The sequence below is a fragment of the Mustela nigripes genome, chromosome 1 (genome assembly GCF_022355385.1).
Source record: "Mustela nigripes isolate SB6536 chromosome 1, MUSNIG.SB6536, whole genome shotgun sequence".
In the NCBI taxonomy this organism is placed as follows: domain Eukaryota; kingdom Metazoa; phylum Chordata; class Mammalia; order Carnivora; family Mustelidae; genus Mustela; species Mustela nigripes.
In genome coordinates this window covers 144511725-144529224 of record NC_081557.1, presented here as the reverse complement: position 1 = coordinate 144529224, position 17500 = coordinate 144511725, and the positions used below count along the sequence as shown (strand labels likewise).

Here is a 17500-nt window from a genome sequence, read left to right as displayed (position 1 = left end):
AACAAAGGCTACAACCCATTTTTCCTAACACCCATGTAGACAGTTTTTCACCAGACTGTTCTACACCTCCTGTATTATTTTCATATGCAACATTCCATTGTCTTGTTAAAACTTATGAAGGCTTTAAGAATTTGCCCTCCTTTCAAAGTAGCATATTAGCTGCCACAGTTTCGTGCGTGTTGACCAGAGACAAGAGCCTTCCAGGTCAGAGACTTCAGCCCTTCTTGTGCCTCTTGCCCTAGTTCCTGCTTCTGCAGGTCAATGCCAAGAGGGCCACTGAACACCTGCCCATCTAGTGGGTTGTGCTACACGAGAGGCATTATATGTACGTGTGTATGCATATGCATACGTAATGTGTACTAGTAGTTAAATAATAAAAAAAAAAAAACTAAAAGACCATCCAGGATGCCTCACCTAACTTGTGACTGAGCTTCACTCAGCATTAGACTCGACCTAAGAAAGGTGACACTTGCCAAATTTCTGAACTCCCTCCCCTTTGTTCCTCCCCGACTACATCCTCTTCTTGCCCTTGCAAATTGTTGTCCTGAGTTTTCTTAGTCTCATCTCCTGTTTTACCATATGCACATTTCCCTATAAACAGTAAATTGTTGTGGGTTTTTTGTTTTGTTTGCCTGTTTTGAAATCTAGATCAGGGGGATAATACTGTATGTGAACTGAACAACATAATGTTTTAAAGTCAGTTCCTGTCAGTGCAGATAGCTTAGATCATTTGTTTTCCGTGATACATAGTATTGTATAGAGAGTCAACTTTTTCTTTTGGTTTGTTCTATTCGATCAATGTTTGGCTTATTCTCCTTGTCCAAAGGTACAAGAAAAAAAAAATTTGAGTCTATATCTAAGAATCATATTGCTATCTTAACACATTTTTCTTTTCAACTTTATTAGGTAGAGTTAAACTGATTTTAAATTTATACTTCTATCAATTTACACTTCTATCAATAATATGCAAAAATATCTGTTGTACCACATTGCTGGCAACATTTTGGTTGTCATTCTTTTAATTTCTGGTGGTATGATCAGTGTAAAATTGTACCTTGATATTAATTTTTTCAAAGATTTTATTCATTTATTTGACAGACAGAGATCACAAGGAGGCAGAGAGGCAAGAAGAGAGAGAGAGAGGGAAGCAGGCTCTCCACTGAGCAGGGAGTCTGATGTGGGGCTCCATCCCAAACCCTCAGATCATGACCTGAGACAAAGGCAGAGATTTTGACCCATTGGGCCACCCAGGTGCCCCACTGATATTAACTTTTATTTGCATATCCTGATTACTAATGAAATTTTCATATTGTCACTGGCTTCTCATATTTCCTCTTCTGTGAAATGTCTCCTCATGTCTTTTGCCCAGTTTTTATTAAGACTGTTTGGCTATTAAATTTTGCTTTTCATATTTAAGTCTTTGATTCATCTGTAATTATTTTTTGTTTATGGTGTGAGGTTTTTCATTAGGATTTTCCCAGCATCATGTACTGAATCATGTACAATTTCCCCTAGTGATGTGCAAAGTCAGCTAATTTGTAATCAGACTTCTGCATATGATATGGTCTGTTATAGGGCTCTCTTCTGTTCCCTTGCTCAGTTGTGTCCATCTGTGTTATAAAATAAAGGGTTGAGTAACAGAGTCTCTAAAGACAGCTAGGATAGCTTCCAGTTTTCAAAGTCAAAGATTACAAATTAAGGGGGAAAAAAATGAAATGCACAGTCACAGAAAGAAGAAATGTGAAAAAAGTCATTATACAAATGTTAAAGATACAAACTGTGATGACAGCAAGTACAAAGTTTATTTCATCTGTATTGAAATATTTATCTGTAATATACCATAAAGTGAAAATTCTCTTTTAACTTCTATATCAAAGAGAAAACAACCCCACAAAGAAGCTCAACTAAAATATTTTCATGATATACAAATGCCATTGAAGTGAAAAGTCTTCAATAAGACCACCCAACCTTAACAAGTGAATTCACATAGGATTTAAAGAGTAATATTTGTATGATATACAGTAGGTGGTCTTTTGCATGGGTGAAATACTCCAGCTGACTTTGGTTCATGAATGCTTCTGGAAGAATTATGATGGATTTCTACCTGGCACACCATAATGTTAGCCTAAACTAATTCTGCTTTCAGAATAGCATTTCTTCTTTGTGATGAAGTACCCAAATTCCTTTAATCCTCTGTGTGTGTGTGTGTGTGTGTGTGTGTGTGTGTGAGAGAGAGAGAGCAGCCATATGTGTGTCTAGGTAGTATTTACCCATGAATACTACTTTTTCTTTTAAATACTTATTGCTTATTTTATTGACTTGGCTATTAGGAAGCTTAAATGTAAAATTTTTAGCGCTAGTCATAACTTGGGTTTTCTGGCACAACTACATTCCTTTATTTGGCTTTTCTTTTTCTATCCCTTATTTCAAATCATTTTATTCTCTATGTACTATGTGCCGTAAATTACCTTGAATTATTTTGAAAAGTAGATAAAACTGATGAATGCATACATACAGTACGTGTCTTCTGATTTTAAAAGAAACATAGCTTAAATAAGGTTGCAAATTTCTTGGATCATCAGAAAAACATAACAGAACAAAAGATGCCATTTAAAATCACATCATTAAAATGAAGCAACTTGAAAGACTTTATACATCAACAGTTACACTCTGTTTGAATTTCAAGTATGATAACTTACTTGCATATGTCATCTTCTGGGTCTTCAAGCCCAAATCTTTCATCAAATGTAAGTTGTATCCATACATTTTCCTCTGCTGCTACCAGTCTCCATACCAAGACCATATTTCTTGGGTAAGTATGAGGAAATCTTGGGCTGTGAATACTTCCATTAGTAGACACAGTAATGATTCTCTCATGCTGGGGATCTTGTACTCCTAAAGCAAAAATATAGGGAGAGACATACATTTAGCACAGATATCTAAAAAAAATGACAGGCTTCAAAATGTTTTTTTTTTTTTAATCATCCATATTTTAACTCAAACAAGTGTTCGTTATGCCTCATATGACATAAACCAAGTGCCACTCTCTTCAGAACTCACGCAGAAAAAAAGGATTATTTTAACACGATTGAGTAAAAACCTGTGTGCATTTATACTCAAAAGAGCATAACCCATTAGTCTTCTTAATTACTGGAATGCCAAACTACCACCCGTGGATTCCCCAAATCACATACAATCTCCAAAATTGGAGATCTTTAACATACAAATCTCCAAGAACGAATAAAAGATAAGTCATATTAAAATAAAAGGAAACTCCCACATAACTCTATTTTTAAAAATACAAATAGTGAATTTTCCCCCATTCTTTAGCAGCAATTACAGCAACTGCAGCAACTTTTCACTGAGTGTTTATTACTCACATCGCATTATTCCACATTAATATAATGTAATTTAAGCATATTGTTCCAGGGGCGCTGGGTGGCTAAGTTAGGCTGAGCCTCCAACTCTTGATTCTGGCATGAGCTCAAGCCCCTGTGGGGCCCCACGCGCAGTGGGGGTCTGCTCATCTCTCTCTGGCTGATCCTCTTCCTGAGAGTGCTTCCTCTCCCCCTCTCTCTTTTTCTCTCAAATAAATAAAATCTAAAAAAAATAAATGCTGCTCTAAGAAACTTCTAGAACTTAAAAGACTGAATATCAAGGGTCATGTATTAGAAGGTTATTTAGGTTAAAGAATAACCTGTTTAACTGTTTATAAAAAACAAAATAATTTTAATAAGTTGCAGTTATGAGTCTTAAAGCAGCTTTTTCATTCATTTAACTTTATTTCAACAATCTGCTAAGTATTATTTTATATGGTCTAACTTATAATTAAGAAGACAAGTAAAGACAAATGTAAGTTCCTTTGAATATACACAGTACACATTATGAGATATATCATCACATTAGTAAATATGTGTTAATGTCTATAGAATTTTTTAAATTAAGTAATTTAATGTTGCCATTTTTCTCAATGCCTAAATTTGTCCTCAGCCACAAGTACCCTATTCAGAAACATGTTCTCTCTCAGTGGATGTCAATATTTAATACTGCTATTGGTTATATTAACTTACATGAAATAATCTACTTCTTTTATGCACATAATTTAGCACTACTAGGTCTCCAAAGAACAAAGAAGGATCTATCAAGTTAGATGAATTCTCATCTGTACTGACAAATTTTCTTTTAAAAATGATGAAAATTTACCATTATATTAAGTTAGTTACCTGTTTTCAGAGATTTCCTTTAAAACTGAAATATTCCACACCCTCTAAATTTCCTTCCAATAACCTTGATATTTCAAAGGTGTTTATAGCAGCAGTTTGTATCAAAAGTCCTTCTCATTTATTTTAAAGATTTTACTTATTTAATTGACAGAGAAAGACAGTGAGAGACAGAACACAAGCGGGGAGAGTGGGAGAGAGAGAAGCAGGCTTCTCGCTGAGCAGGGAGCACGATGCGGGACTCCATCCCAGGACCCTGGAATTATGACCTGAGCCAAAGACAGACACTTAATGACTGAGCCACCTAGGCACCCAAAAGTCCTTCTCATTTGGACAACTAATCCTTTTTTTTTTTTTTTTAAGATTTTATTTATTTATTTGACAGAGAGAGATCACAAGCAGGCAGAGAGGCAGGCAGAGAGAGAGGAAGAAGCAGGCTCCCCGCTGAGCAGAGAGCCCCATGCGGGGCTCAATCCCAGGACCCTGAGATCATGACCCAGGCCAAAGGCAGCGGCTTAACCCACTGGGCCACCCAGGCGCCCCGACAACTAATACATTTTAATGAATCAATTTTTCCAATTAGATTTATTAAAATGTACTATTTACCCCATTTTGTCTAAAAAATGCCTTATATAATCCAAGGCACTCTACAAATATAGCACTGTTTACATATAGCATTGTTTACAAATATAGCACTGTTTACAAATATAATGGCTTAACCCACTGAGCCACCCAGGCACCCCGACAACTAATACATTTTAATGAATCAATTTTTCCAATTAGATTTATTAAAATGTACTATTTTAGCCCCATTTTGTCTAAAAAATGCCTTATATAATCAAGGCACTCTACAAATATAGCACTGTTTTAGTAGCTATATACATAGCTACTTCTATTTCTAGTTCATTTTAGTACTAATTGTACTAATGTAGTATGTACAATTAGTACATAGCTACTAAAAGATTTGAATTCTATTTTTACAACCAGCCAAAAAAGCTCATTGCTAAAATGTGTATACTTAAATTTTGTTTACATCTTTTTTTTCCCTTTATAATTCACAATTCCATTTAACATAATTTAAAGACTGATCATCTAGGTCTTCTTTGTGGTAAAGGAATTGTAAATTTCCTTTTAAGTTAAATTGCTGCCCCCAAATTTTGTCTTTAAATGCAGTGATGTTTGTCACCAAACACATATGATTTACACACAATTGCCAAAGTTTATGTAAATCTCAAACGACTAGGCCTATAATCAGACAAAAAGAAGCAACAAACACTAAGTTCTACCAAATTAAGAGTCTACATTTATAGTTTTGTTGTTTAAAAAATGATAGTTCCAAAAATACAAACTTACTGGTATTTTGAGGAAGAGACAAGTATATATTTTGTAACTATTATGTTGAATATTTACTTTTCTTATGTCTGGTGGACAGTATACTCAAAGAAAAATAGAAAGGAAATAAAACAAAGGTTTGTAGTAAAATCACAAAAATATTACAACTTGCTCCTAGCTATGTACTCTACAGAAGAATAAATCTTGGTTCATCTTAGTGAATTTAGCATGAGAAATGAAAATAAATATAAATATATATATTTATATATATATATATATATATAAATACGGACTTAAAAATTATATTTATAAAAATTAATATTTAATTATTATTTTTACATTATCTTGCCCAGACCCTCTTAAGGAAGAAGTACTAAAATGAACTAGAAATAGAAAATGAACTAAAATGAACTAGAAATAGAAAATGTGAACCAGAAATAGAAAAAAAAAAGGGGGGACGAGGGAGATTAATAATGTAGGTACTAACAAAAACATTAACTTGGAAAGATAGCTGTACCCTTCCTGTCCACAGCAGCATTATTTACAACAGCCAAGACATGGAAACAACCTAAGTGTCTACCAATGGGTGAAGGGACAAAGGAAACGTACTTTAGATGTATAATGGAATATTACACAGCCATCAAAAGCAAAATGCTATTTGCAAGAACATGGATGGGCCTTGAGGGCATTATACTAAAATAAGTCATACAGAGAGACATATACTGTATTATCTCACATGTGGAATCCTTAAAAAAAAATCAGCTCATAGACTCAGAGAACAGATTGGTGATTGCCAGAGTGGGAGAGTGGAGGGTGGGTGAAATTGGTTAAAGGGGTCAAAAGGCACAACTTTCCAGTTACAAAATAAACCATGGATGTAATGTAATATACAATATGATGACTACAGTTAATAATACTATATTTCATATTTGAAATTTGCTAAAATAGTCGATCTAAAAAGTTTCTGTTGCACACATACAAAAATTTCAACTATGTATAATGATAGATGTTAACTAGACTTATTGTGGTGATCATTTTGCAATGTATATAGGTATCAAATCATAATATTGTATACCTGGAACTAATATGTTATTATATATCAATTAGTAAAAATAATAAATACTTTAGTAAAAATAATGATGTAAATACTATAAGATTATTGACTACACATGTATACATATAATGCAATTATATTGAATCATATCTATATTATTCGATTAGTTTAGCATTAAGTCAAAGCAATTTCACAATATTTGCTATGTATATCATAGCATTAATCCCTTTAAAGATACATTTACTTTGACTGAAAGAGGGTAGGAATAAGAGAAATAATAAGCAATAAAAATTATAGTACTTGAGGGGCTCCTGGCTGACTCAGTTGGTAGAATATACAACTCTTGATCTTGGGGTTATAGGTTTAAGCCATTCATTGAGTGTAGAGAATACTTAAAAATAAAAATAAAAAATAAATAAAAATTTTAATGCTTAAAATGTATTATTAATAAAGAGAACACTACAAAAGAGGTTTCTAGATAATATGTCACTCATAAAAAAAAAGATAAATCCATTATCCTGTCTCCATACTAATGTTTGAGGTTGACTATTGCAGAAAAGAGCTGTAGGATTAAGAATTATATACAACATTTTAAATGAAAATCATTCTACTTTCTAGTTCTTCTTATTCTTCTTTTTAAATTGGGCTCTATCCCAGCATTGAGACCAATGTGAAGCTTGAACAGTGACCCTGAGATCAAAACCTGAGCTGAGATCAAGGTTTAGATGCTTAACTGACTGACCCACCCAGGCACCCCTGGATTAAGAATTAGATAAAAAAGAAATGTCTCCAAAACTGGTTAGTTTTAGAGTTTTAAAGAACTCGGGTTACTGTTTCACATTGGCAAGACTGCAGCAACATGTCACCTGTAAACTGGTAGACTTCGCAGATATCCCGTGCAATTTCTGATGTGTTTACTTTCAAATATGCATTATTTTGAAATTATGTTTTTGAAAAATTTATTTTCCAAAATCTTATTTGAAAAATACATACATTCATTGGTCTCATTCTTTCTTCTTTCTGCCTATAATAATCCTTGTTTATATTATTTTTGTTTGCTGTTTATACAGTTATTTTTGCTTTTGCTCTCATTAACTCTCAATTAACAACTTTCAATTTTAACGATGGTCAAAATCATATGATACTCCCCCACACGCACACATACCCATGGTTTTATTGACTCCATGAATTAGCACCTTTTTGCCTAGAAAATACAGAATAATCTCACCCTAATCCTACTTGATGCTATAGAAAGAAGATGGATTTGAGCTGTATAGCACAAACCAATCTCTCTCCATAAATTCCAATCTATATAAGAAGTACCCCATGTTCATGTTTAATATTTAAAATTCTGACTATTCGTCCCAAAGTACAAAACTACTACATTGTACTACAATACAATAATATCCTAGATAGGCTCAATCTCCTCTTTCCCATACATTTAAGACAATAGCAAATTAAAGACAATAGCATTATCTACCTCAAACTGTTTACAAATTATAAAACATTTTCACTAAGGAAAAGAAAATAAAGGATTGTTAATATTAGGTAAACATAAAGCATATATAATTATTTAAGATATGCTCAACTGAGTTTTTTGAATTTATTCCAGAAGATGATCACTTTATTCCTCAAGGTAATGAATAGTCAAAATTTATATATTGGAAACCTATTATGTTTCCTGCTCCATTCCAGGTGCTCGGGGTATCACAAACAAAACAAAGCCTTTTCCTCTTAATGTGACAACCTCCAAGACTATACGTTAATATCATTCATTCTTAAACTAGGTATGCAGTAACTAATGTTCAGTTGCCAAAACCTACTTGAGATGTCTCTTCTTTTAGAATTCCGTATCTGACAAAAACAGAGAGGAAGACAAACCACAAGAGACTTAACTCTAGGAAACAAACTGAGGTTTGCTGGAGGGGCGGTGGGGGGATGGTAACTGGGTGATCAGTATCAAGAAGGGCACTCGATGGGATAAGCACTGGGCATTATACGCAACTGACACATTACTAAATTCTACCTCTGAAACTAAGATCACACTATATGTTAATTAAATTGAATTTCAATAAATAAATAAATAAAAGGATTCCATCTTTGATTCCCGTTGTATATTCCCTTAGGACTGCATGTTTTAATGATAATGTATGGGTTTACCTTCCTTACCTTTACCACATTATTCATTCCTAAACTAAGGCATTTTACTTAAGTCCAGAAGCTAACCACTGGTCTAGCTCTGTGCCTTGCCCATGGCACTAATTCATACACACTGATAGTGCATATTAAAAAAAAAAAAAAAAGCAATATCCTATGGCAAGAACATGTCGGAAGACAAATTTACATATGATGTCAATGTTTCATTCTCTCCATTCCTAAGATCCTAGTGACTGCACATGAAAAAGATAAGAAGATTTTATAATTTAGACACTTTCTGATTAAGGCCCCTTAATTCATATCTGGTATCTTACTCAAGGTGCATCTATTATAACCTACACATATATTTCAGCTGAAGGTGAAAGGTCACAAAGTACTTGTTATTGAGATTTGCCATTTCCTTATTTTGCTTGCTTATTTTAAGAAAGTAAACCATGTCCAATAATTTTACCACACTCCACGAATTCCATAATTATAGTCATTATTTTATCTTAACTCTGAAATATGAATAAACTGATGATAAAAGCTGTTATTTTAGGCAAGACACTTGATATCAGACTTTGCTTTTTATAAACTAAAGATAATCACAAGCTGTTTTAAAGTTTACATGAAATGATAACTATATAATCACCTTGATAACTAAATCAGTATGTAGGTGAAGCAGAAACTTTGTCCAAAATATGCTGTCTAATTAAAATACAATGAGAGAAAATTTATTATCAGGTATCGAGTTTGCCTCATGTCAGTGAAGAGGAGATTGCTATATAAGATAATGCAAAATTGGTCATGTGTACAAAGATTCTAATTTTGCAAAGATCAAATTAACTGAGCAACAAACAGTGATGTTTAGGCAGGGATTTCAAATTTCTGATTCCATTCTACAGGCTCATTAGGAGGTTTGTAGAAATTTTGCCATTTCCTTGACCTGACATTATCTTCAAAAAAGGGTTTAAATTATTTCGCATTTACTCAAAAGCACAAGAATTCACCCTTTAGCCATGACAGTAGCTACAGGTGATAGTAAGAAATGGAGGTCTTTGTTCAGGAAGTTCATAGCCTATCTTTCACATGCAATGAGAAAAAGTTAATATGGTGAGCATATCCGTAACATCCCCGTCATTACTATGAAGCAGCCACTGGAAAAGAAGGGCTGGATTGACCCTACCCAGAAGCATGCCTGGAAAACAAATATAAGCCCATTTCCCTCACACATGTATGATTTTAATGGGTCAATCACAGCAAATCCAATGCCTTTTCTTCAACAGTTGAGAATGAGATCATTTTGGGTGAGGAAGTGAGATCCAGAACTACTGTAGCCATTAAGCTTGTAACAAAATCCAGTCAAATGAAAAAGTCAATGCACAGAGGTAGGCAGATAAATGACAGTGCAGAGAAATGGAGCTAGATCCCAGATCAAACTACACAATAAGTTCATCCCATGTCTGGGCTTTTCAGGTCCCTGACTAAATAAATCACTTTTATTACTTAAGCCAGTAAGATATATATATATATATATATATATATACATACATATACATGTGTGTATACATATATATACACACATATATATATATACATATATATACATATATATTCACATGTATAATTTGCAACCAAAGTCATAGTGAACATGTCTGAGATTGCCTGAAATGGCCTTCATTTAGTCCTGTGATCCTGGTGTGATTATTATCAGTGTTCCCTTTTCATGCTCTAAATAGCTGATTTAACATGATAAAGAACACAGCCAATAGGTCTATAAAATTCTTCTGGTATTGAGGTAAGAGATATAGAATGGTACAGATTTGACAGCATGGTATTTTAGCCTTAAGGTGAGGGTAAAAATAACTTATTTTGATTTTACACAATGGGATACAACATTTTCAAATGAAGGCTCAATTATGAAAGATAAACTGGCAATTATCTTCTTATCTATTATGTCACGGGACAAACAGCCAAGTATATATAAACACAGAGTCTCTGTAAAGCTTTTATTACACACCAATTAATAATGAATACAACTGTATACACACCCCACTGTAGTGAGCCGTGTTTAGGCAATGGCGTTATTTTTGATCCTGTGTTAAACTGCACACTATTTTAGATATCCCAAAAAGGCCAAACAAAATGTAAAATAGAAATAAGTAGGAGTAATTCACATTACAAAATAAGCATTCCCTTTAAAGATTCAGTATTTATTTCATTTTCCAATACTTAATCAATTCTGTCATTGAAATAAAACTACCATTCAATGTAGAAAGTTTATATAAAATATGAGAAATTCTGAAATATTTTAAGCTGAATATATTTATATGAAATAATATTATCATGACAAAAACTGGCTAGTGTGATTTAAACACAAATTCATAATACATGTCAAATAAACAAGCGTACTTAAGAGAAAATATGTTCACTAAAAAACCTCATCTGTTTTGAAGACTCAACATCTGTCTGTTTTCTGTCTGCACTGGATATATAACTTGCAACATTCAGACTGAGTTTACCAGCAATTTCAAATAAGGAAGTAGTTACCTATTTCCTTGTGAACAAACAATGGTTAGATACTACTGACATTCTAATGGAAAGATGTTTAAAATTCATCAGTGAAAAAAATAATGAAAATCGATACAAACTTACTCTTTCACAGAAAACATGCAAGTAAGGCCATTAAGTTATGCCTTTATTGAATATTTAAAACATCTTTAGAATTCCCTTTTAGGTTAAGCTTTCAATTAAGCAAGACAAATGATTCCTAAGAAACTATTAATAAAGTAGGAATAAATTTATTTCAGTCTTCATATATCCAGCAATTATTTATGCTAAAAAATGAGGCTACCACTTCCCAATTATATTAGCGTTTCATGTTCACAGGTGATGCATATAATGTACAGCAATAAGCCTATGATTCTCTTATGAATAATACAAAAGACAGAAAAATAGTGAATTCAATCACTTCTTTACAAATCATATCCTCCTATCTTCTGTTTTAAATGCTATTAAAAGCTGCTGATAAGTGACATGGTTTGCATTTCCGTAAACAATATTTGAGATTTAGAAATAATTTTTATAGCAAGATCTTTAGTTTTGACAGTAATTCCACATAATAACATCAAGAATAAATGGAGCATTTATACTGGGACATGACTGTCCCGTCGAAGGCTAATTAACCAAACTGTGCTCACCTTTCTGCCCTGCTGGAAAACACCACTGCCTTACGCCATACTACCTAAACAATTCTTGTCAATCTTGAAGTCATGTTAAAATTAAACTAAGATATAAACATGAGATTTTAAAAGAAATGAAAGCCATAGTTAATATTAAAACACATCATTTGGTGGGAAAATAGGTGGCCTAAATTTTACTTCTCAAAGCAAAGATATTTTTAATTGGCTTGAATACGTCCATTAACAGTACTCTTTAGCAACAGCTAACTTTATGACAGTAGTTTCAAAATTAAACCAAAGATCTGAAGGAAACGTTCTAAGAAGAGAAGCTGAACCTAGATTAGAACAGATTCAAGATACACACTTTTATTCAAAATAGGAACTGAACTGGACTTTAAGGAGTCTAGCAGAAGTTTCATTAGTGAGGAATGGTTATTTTTTAACACATCATTATCTCTAGTCTCTTCAACCATATTCAAAAATACCCACTTGCCTATCTTCTGATCTCAATGAAGACCTTGAGGCTATTTCTGTCAGATTGGACACTGTCAGATGCCACAAGAAGATTTGAGCGTTCTTCTTTATGGTATTTGCACTATTTATATGTGTGTAATCCCTCAGCCAGCAAATGGACTGGCTGCATTCATGACCTCCCAACAAGTAAACAGACCTATTTGAACACAGCATTTCCTTGCAAATTCTGGTTCACGAAACCCAATTTTGATATTGAAAATTCACCCCCTCCCCCATATTGCCTATAAATCCATCCATTCCTCTTCTGAGGGAAATGGAACACTGTCCCCCAAAATGGAACAAAAATATGGAAATAAATGCCCAGGGGTCAAGGAGAGCAGGAGACAAGGAACAGAAAAAAAAAATGAATTTAACCACAATAGGTTTAACAGAACTCATTATCTTAACAAATGGCACTCAATCTTATTCTCAAGTTGAGAGAGGCTTTTTAAGAAAGATGTGCATGATACGAATCTTAAAAACCACTAAACTAATCCTTTAAATACATGATTTAAATTAGCACATATCTATTTCTGCACAATTATACAAACTAGCAACTATTTTAGAGCAGTTATCATACTTGAAAATTCAGTTGCAGTGTGATATTCTTGTTGAAAGTCAACCCCCCAAAAAAGCAAGTCAACCAAAACAAAAGATTTCTGATGAAGAAGCAACATAGCAACAAAACATAAGAGAAACACGATATAAATATATATTAAAACTTTTATTCATGAATAAGAAATTTTTCATTAAGTATTTTTCACTAAGTACTTTTCATTAAGTACTTTCTGCCAGAAGGTGCTTAATAAAGGATGGGGGGTGGAGGAAATGTCTAAGAAACACCAGAATCATCCATTATACTTTGAGAGATACACTTCTACTCTATATCACAACAGTGAAAATAAAAGGCCAGGGACATTATCCTTTAACATTTCAGAGAATACAGAAAGGAGAATAGAGACATTTCAGTAAGCACACTACAAGTCTGAAGATCATTAGGAATACAGTAACAACACAGGGGCACTGGGGCGACCAGGTAAAATTTACAAGTACAAAGACAGAAAAACTCCCAGTATGAAAGAAAGGCATTAAAATCTGTACTAGTTCATGTTATAAAATCAGATAAGAATATTACACCACCTAAACAAATCCTCCTCTTTAATATGGTTCACTATATCAACCTTAATTATGTCAGAGTGCACAAGAAGAAAAGCTTAAAAATTCAGAGTAAATAAAAATATATGTTTTGCTTACCTTTTAAATGTTCTTTCTCCTCTTTTCTATGCCAGTCCAGATGCTTGGGTATAGTTCCTCCCTGCCAGTAGATGGAGATAGTAAAATTGAGTCTTTTGGTGACCTCGCATCCTAATCTAGGTGGTTCAGAATCTTCTTCAATTTCAGATTTTGGAAGTAAAAAAATTTGAATGATTGAAAAGACACATAAAGTTTGTAAAAATTATTATGTGAGTCAGTCAAATGAACTTTTATTCATGGTCATTTGTACCAATCTTTAAGGGAGAGGGTCTTGGCTGGCATAGAAAAAAATAAAAGAAAGAGCATTATTTTGTAGGATAAATTCCCTTGACTCTTCATTCTTCCCAGAGCTTGCTCATTTACTCAACAATTATCTATTGACTACAACTCAACAGTAGCTTGTAAGTTCCTAGCCAGATGCTTTCATGCACATTATCTACTTAATGTTTTTAACAACCCTGTGAAGAGTAATGATTGGCCCCAAAAATCTTGTCCCAGAACTATATTTTTTAGTTCCATATGGTGAGCTCACTCTTGGCTTGCCAAGTTTCTGTAGTCCTCCTGATGTTCAGTTAATGGCTTCTCAGATTTAGGGAGAATGAGTTTCTTCCTCCTACTGATAAAGGAGACCTTGAAGTTGTTGAAAACTCACTTGGTATTGATAAAAACGATTTGTGTGTTATTTTGTTTCAAATTAGTACAAGACCTCTAACAGCTTCCCAGGCAGAAATTCAAAGGCAAAGTTACAGCCATTTTAAGGAGAAATAAAATGGGGTTTGGGAGAAGGGATTCACAAAATATTTTTTTCTTTAAGAAATTGTGCACTTAATATCAAATTCAAAGGGATAAACACAAAAATTTGTGATTACTAATAATGTCTTATAAAAACAGTAAAATTAGTAACATTTTCCAAAGATACTAGAGGACACATAGGCACATCCTGAGGATGATAAAGAAACAGAATGGAAGAACATTCAAAACTGAATTGAGTATTAGTGATACCACAAAATAATTGGTTTCATTTTTCTCACTTAGTTTAGTAAACCCAATGAAATTTTAATTAAATAGAATATTTACCTAATTCTTATCACAAGTAAAGTCTAGGTTTCAATACTCCTGGTAGTCAAAATTCGTGATTTTACTTCAACATGATGCACTTGGGGAAAATAAGGTATCACACAACTACTCCAACAAAAGTTTAACACCATATTTTTTTTTGCTGTCACGTGACCTTAAAAACCAAATATATTATGCAAACTTAATTACCGTGAAAATAGTGTTGGTTGGCACAGTAAGTTGACCATATAATTTCTTGACCAAACCAAAATATTGTTAAGAATAAAAGATGATGGTATTCATTGTGTTGGGACAACAGACAGAAACCGTGATGGTCCCCAGAAAACATGAACATATTCCTACCTAATGAAAAATGACAACATTAACCTTCAATCCAGAGCTTTTGAGCCTAAATCTTAATCTCTTTCCATTCTACCACAAAACTCCAGAAAATCTTTTAACCTGAATATTTATGTGATTAACTCGTAAGTGTATGTTTTCCGACTAGCATCCTCATTCAACTGAACCCACTGAACAGAACTTCTTCTTTGTTTTCATAAATTTGGTAATATTATTACACTTATAGTACTTTATTTCAAGGTAAGTTAAAACAAAAACAGCAATCCTAAAACCTTTTCTGTTGAACTGCTTTTTTAATGGCTTGAGATGCATTGCTAGTATTACCAATGAAGCAGGAGACATTTTGACCAATTATTACTGATTTGCTGGATTCTGGCTCCATTCCTTGGGTCAGAACAATAGGATGACATTAATTCTACTCCCAATTGTAAACTTTCTTCCAGAATTTCGTGCTCCTTTAAAATGATAAATTCCAAATTAACTCACAAAAGATAAGAGATCACTTAAAATATGTTTAGGGACACCTTGATGGCTCAGTTGGTTAAGCACCTGCTTTTGGCTCAGGTCATGATCCCAGAGTTCTGGGATCCAGTCCTACATTGGGTTCCCCACTTAGTGGGGAGTCTGCTTCTCCTTCTGCCTGCCACTCCCTCTGCTTGTGCTCTCTCTCTGACAAATAAACTTAAAGTCTTAAAAAAATATGTTTAATAATTAGTGTTTAAAATTATGGAAAATGAAAATGTACTAAAAAATAAAAACTGCTTATCCTTCACAATGAAAGCAAGTCTTGCATATATATTCACTTCCTTGATTAGTTTTTAAAGTTTCTGTGTGTAATTTAATTGAACTCTAAAAGACCATGGATTTTGCCAACATTTCTGTTTTGTTTGGTTTCCATTGTTTTCTACTGGACTACTGCATCCTTCAAAGTATAATACGGTGACTTACACATAAGAGACAATAAATATTTGTTGACTGGGTGAACTGCCTCGGAATAAAGCCCGTGGTTCACCTACAAATGTATTTAGAAAGAAAATTTCATGGATAAAAAGGATGCAATAGGGCTTGATTACCAGCCTATCATTATTTTCTGAAGATCGTTGGCTTAAGAAGAATTGACTAAACTTCTTCACATTTCTGAACAGACACCAGCAGCTGTTGCCAGGTCATCAGACAGGTTTCCATGGAATAAAGTTATGTTAAATTCGTATTTGGAATTGTTTTGCCATGATCTCTAAAATAAAACTTCCAACAACCACGAGATTTCTCCTAAAGAGCATCATATTCAAGGAAAAAATGGTTACTCCTTTCTGAAATCAAAAGTTATGTATCTGTTTAAAAAATAACATCTCCATTCTCTTGGCCAGACTTGGAAACACACATATATACTAAGCAACAAAAAATGTGGTAAATTTTTTCTTTTCACGACTCCCTTCCTTACCACAATTCCAGGATCAAAATTTGTTTTAGTTAGCCTTATGCTTTCATTTTTCTGGGCCAGATGACAGGTATCAAGGGTAATAATATTTAGAATTGAATGTAAGTATTATGGTATGGTGGAAGAAAACAGTAGCCCCATTATTGTAAAAAGCATGCCAGTAGGATGATCTGAACAGAAGAATATAATAATATAGGAAGTTTTTGAGACAAAAACAAACCTTGACATGATTTGCTAAATAATGTCTATAATCCTCTGTTCCTTTATAATTGCTCCAATTATAAAACTAGGCTTCAGAATTCCTCAAGTATGTTAAACTTCTGTACCAAGTATTTAAAAACAAGAACTATTTTTTTTCTATCCTTTTAAACCAAATGACTTGCGAAAGTTTTGAGAATCTGATGAAAGATATGGGTGCTCAAACCAGAAAATTATATATCTAAAGACTTACTCTCATAGTTTTCACACAATAGCATACAATTTCAGAGTATTTGTCCAGCCCCTAAAAACTATGTCTGAACCCTTTTATCTATGAAATCAAGGCTAAGAACACTTTCTCCAAAAATAACTTGTCCATTATAAAGCAACACAAACAATGAGTTCTCCATTCCAGAATCAGGCAAGCTAACAATGCTATTTTGGTAAAATAGTATCAGTGTAAAAGAATAACTGATTTAGCAATCAAGCATTAAGAAAGAAATGCATTCGGGGCGCCTGGGTGGCTCAGTGGGTTAAAGCCTCTGCCTTCGGCTCAGGTCATGATCCCAGGGTCCTGGGATGGACCCACACATAGGGCTCTCTGCTCAGTGAGGAGCCTGCTTCCTCCTCTCTCTCTGCCTGCCTCTCTGCCTTCTTGTGATCTGTCAAATAAATAAAATCTTTAAAAAAGAAGAAAGAAAGAAGGAAAGAAAGAAAGAAAGAAAGAAAGAAAGAAAGAAAGAAAGAAAGAAAGAAA

At 33.5% G+C, this 17500-nt stretch overlaps 1 protein-coding gene across 2 annotated transcripts in view; it reads right to left on the bottom strand.

The window, feature by feature from the left end:
* PDGFC (platelet derived growth factor C) overlaps positions 1 to 17500 on the bottom strand; it is a 206200-nt gene that overhangs the window by 92093 nt on the left and 96607 nt on the right. Inside the window, exons 2-3 of one of the 2 annotated variants that reach the window (XM_059374698.1) lie at positions 13692 to 13752; positions 2700 to 2895 (exon numbers count right to left, since the gene is read on the bottom strand). In XM_059374698.1, the coding sequence (XP_059230681.1) occupies positions 2700 to 2803 (104 nt within the window). In that variant the 5' untranslated portion in view covers positions 2804 to 2895; positions 13692 to 13752. The remainder of the gene's footprint in view (positions 1 to 2699; positions 2896 to 13691; positions 13753 to 17500) is intronic. The other variant, XM_059374687.1, reaches the window with a different exon arrangement.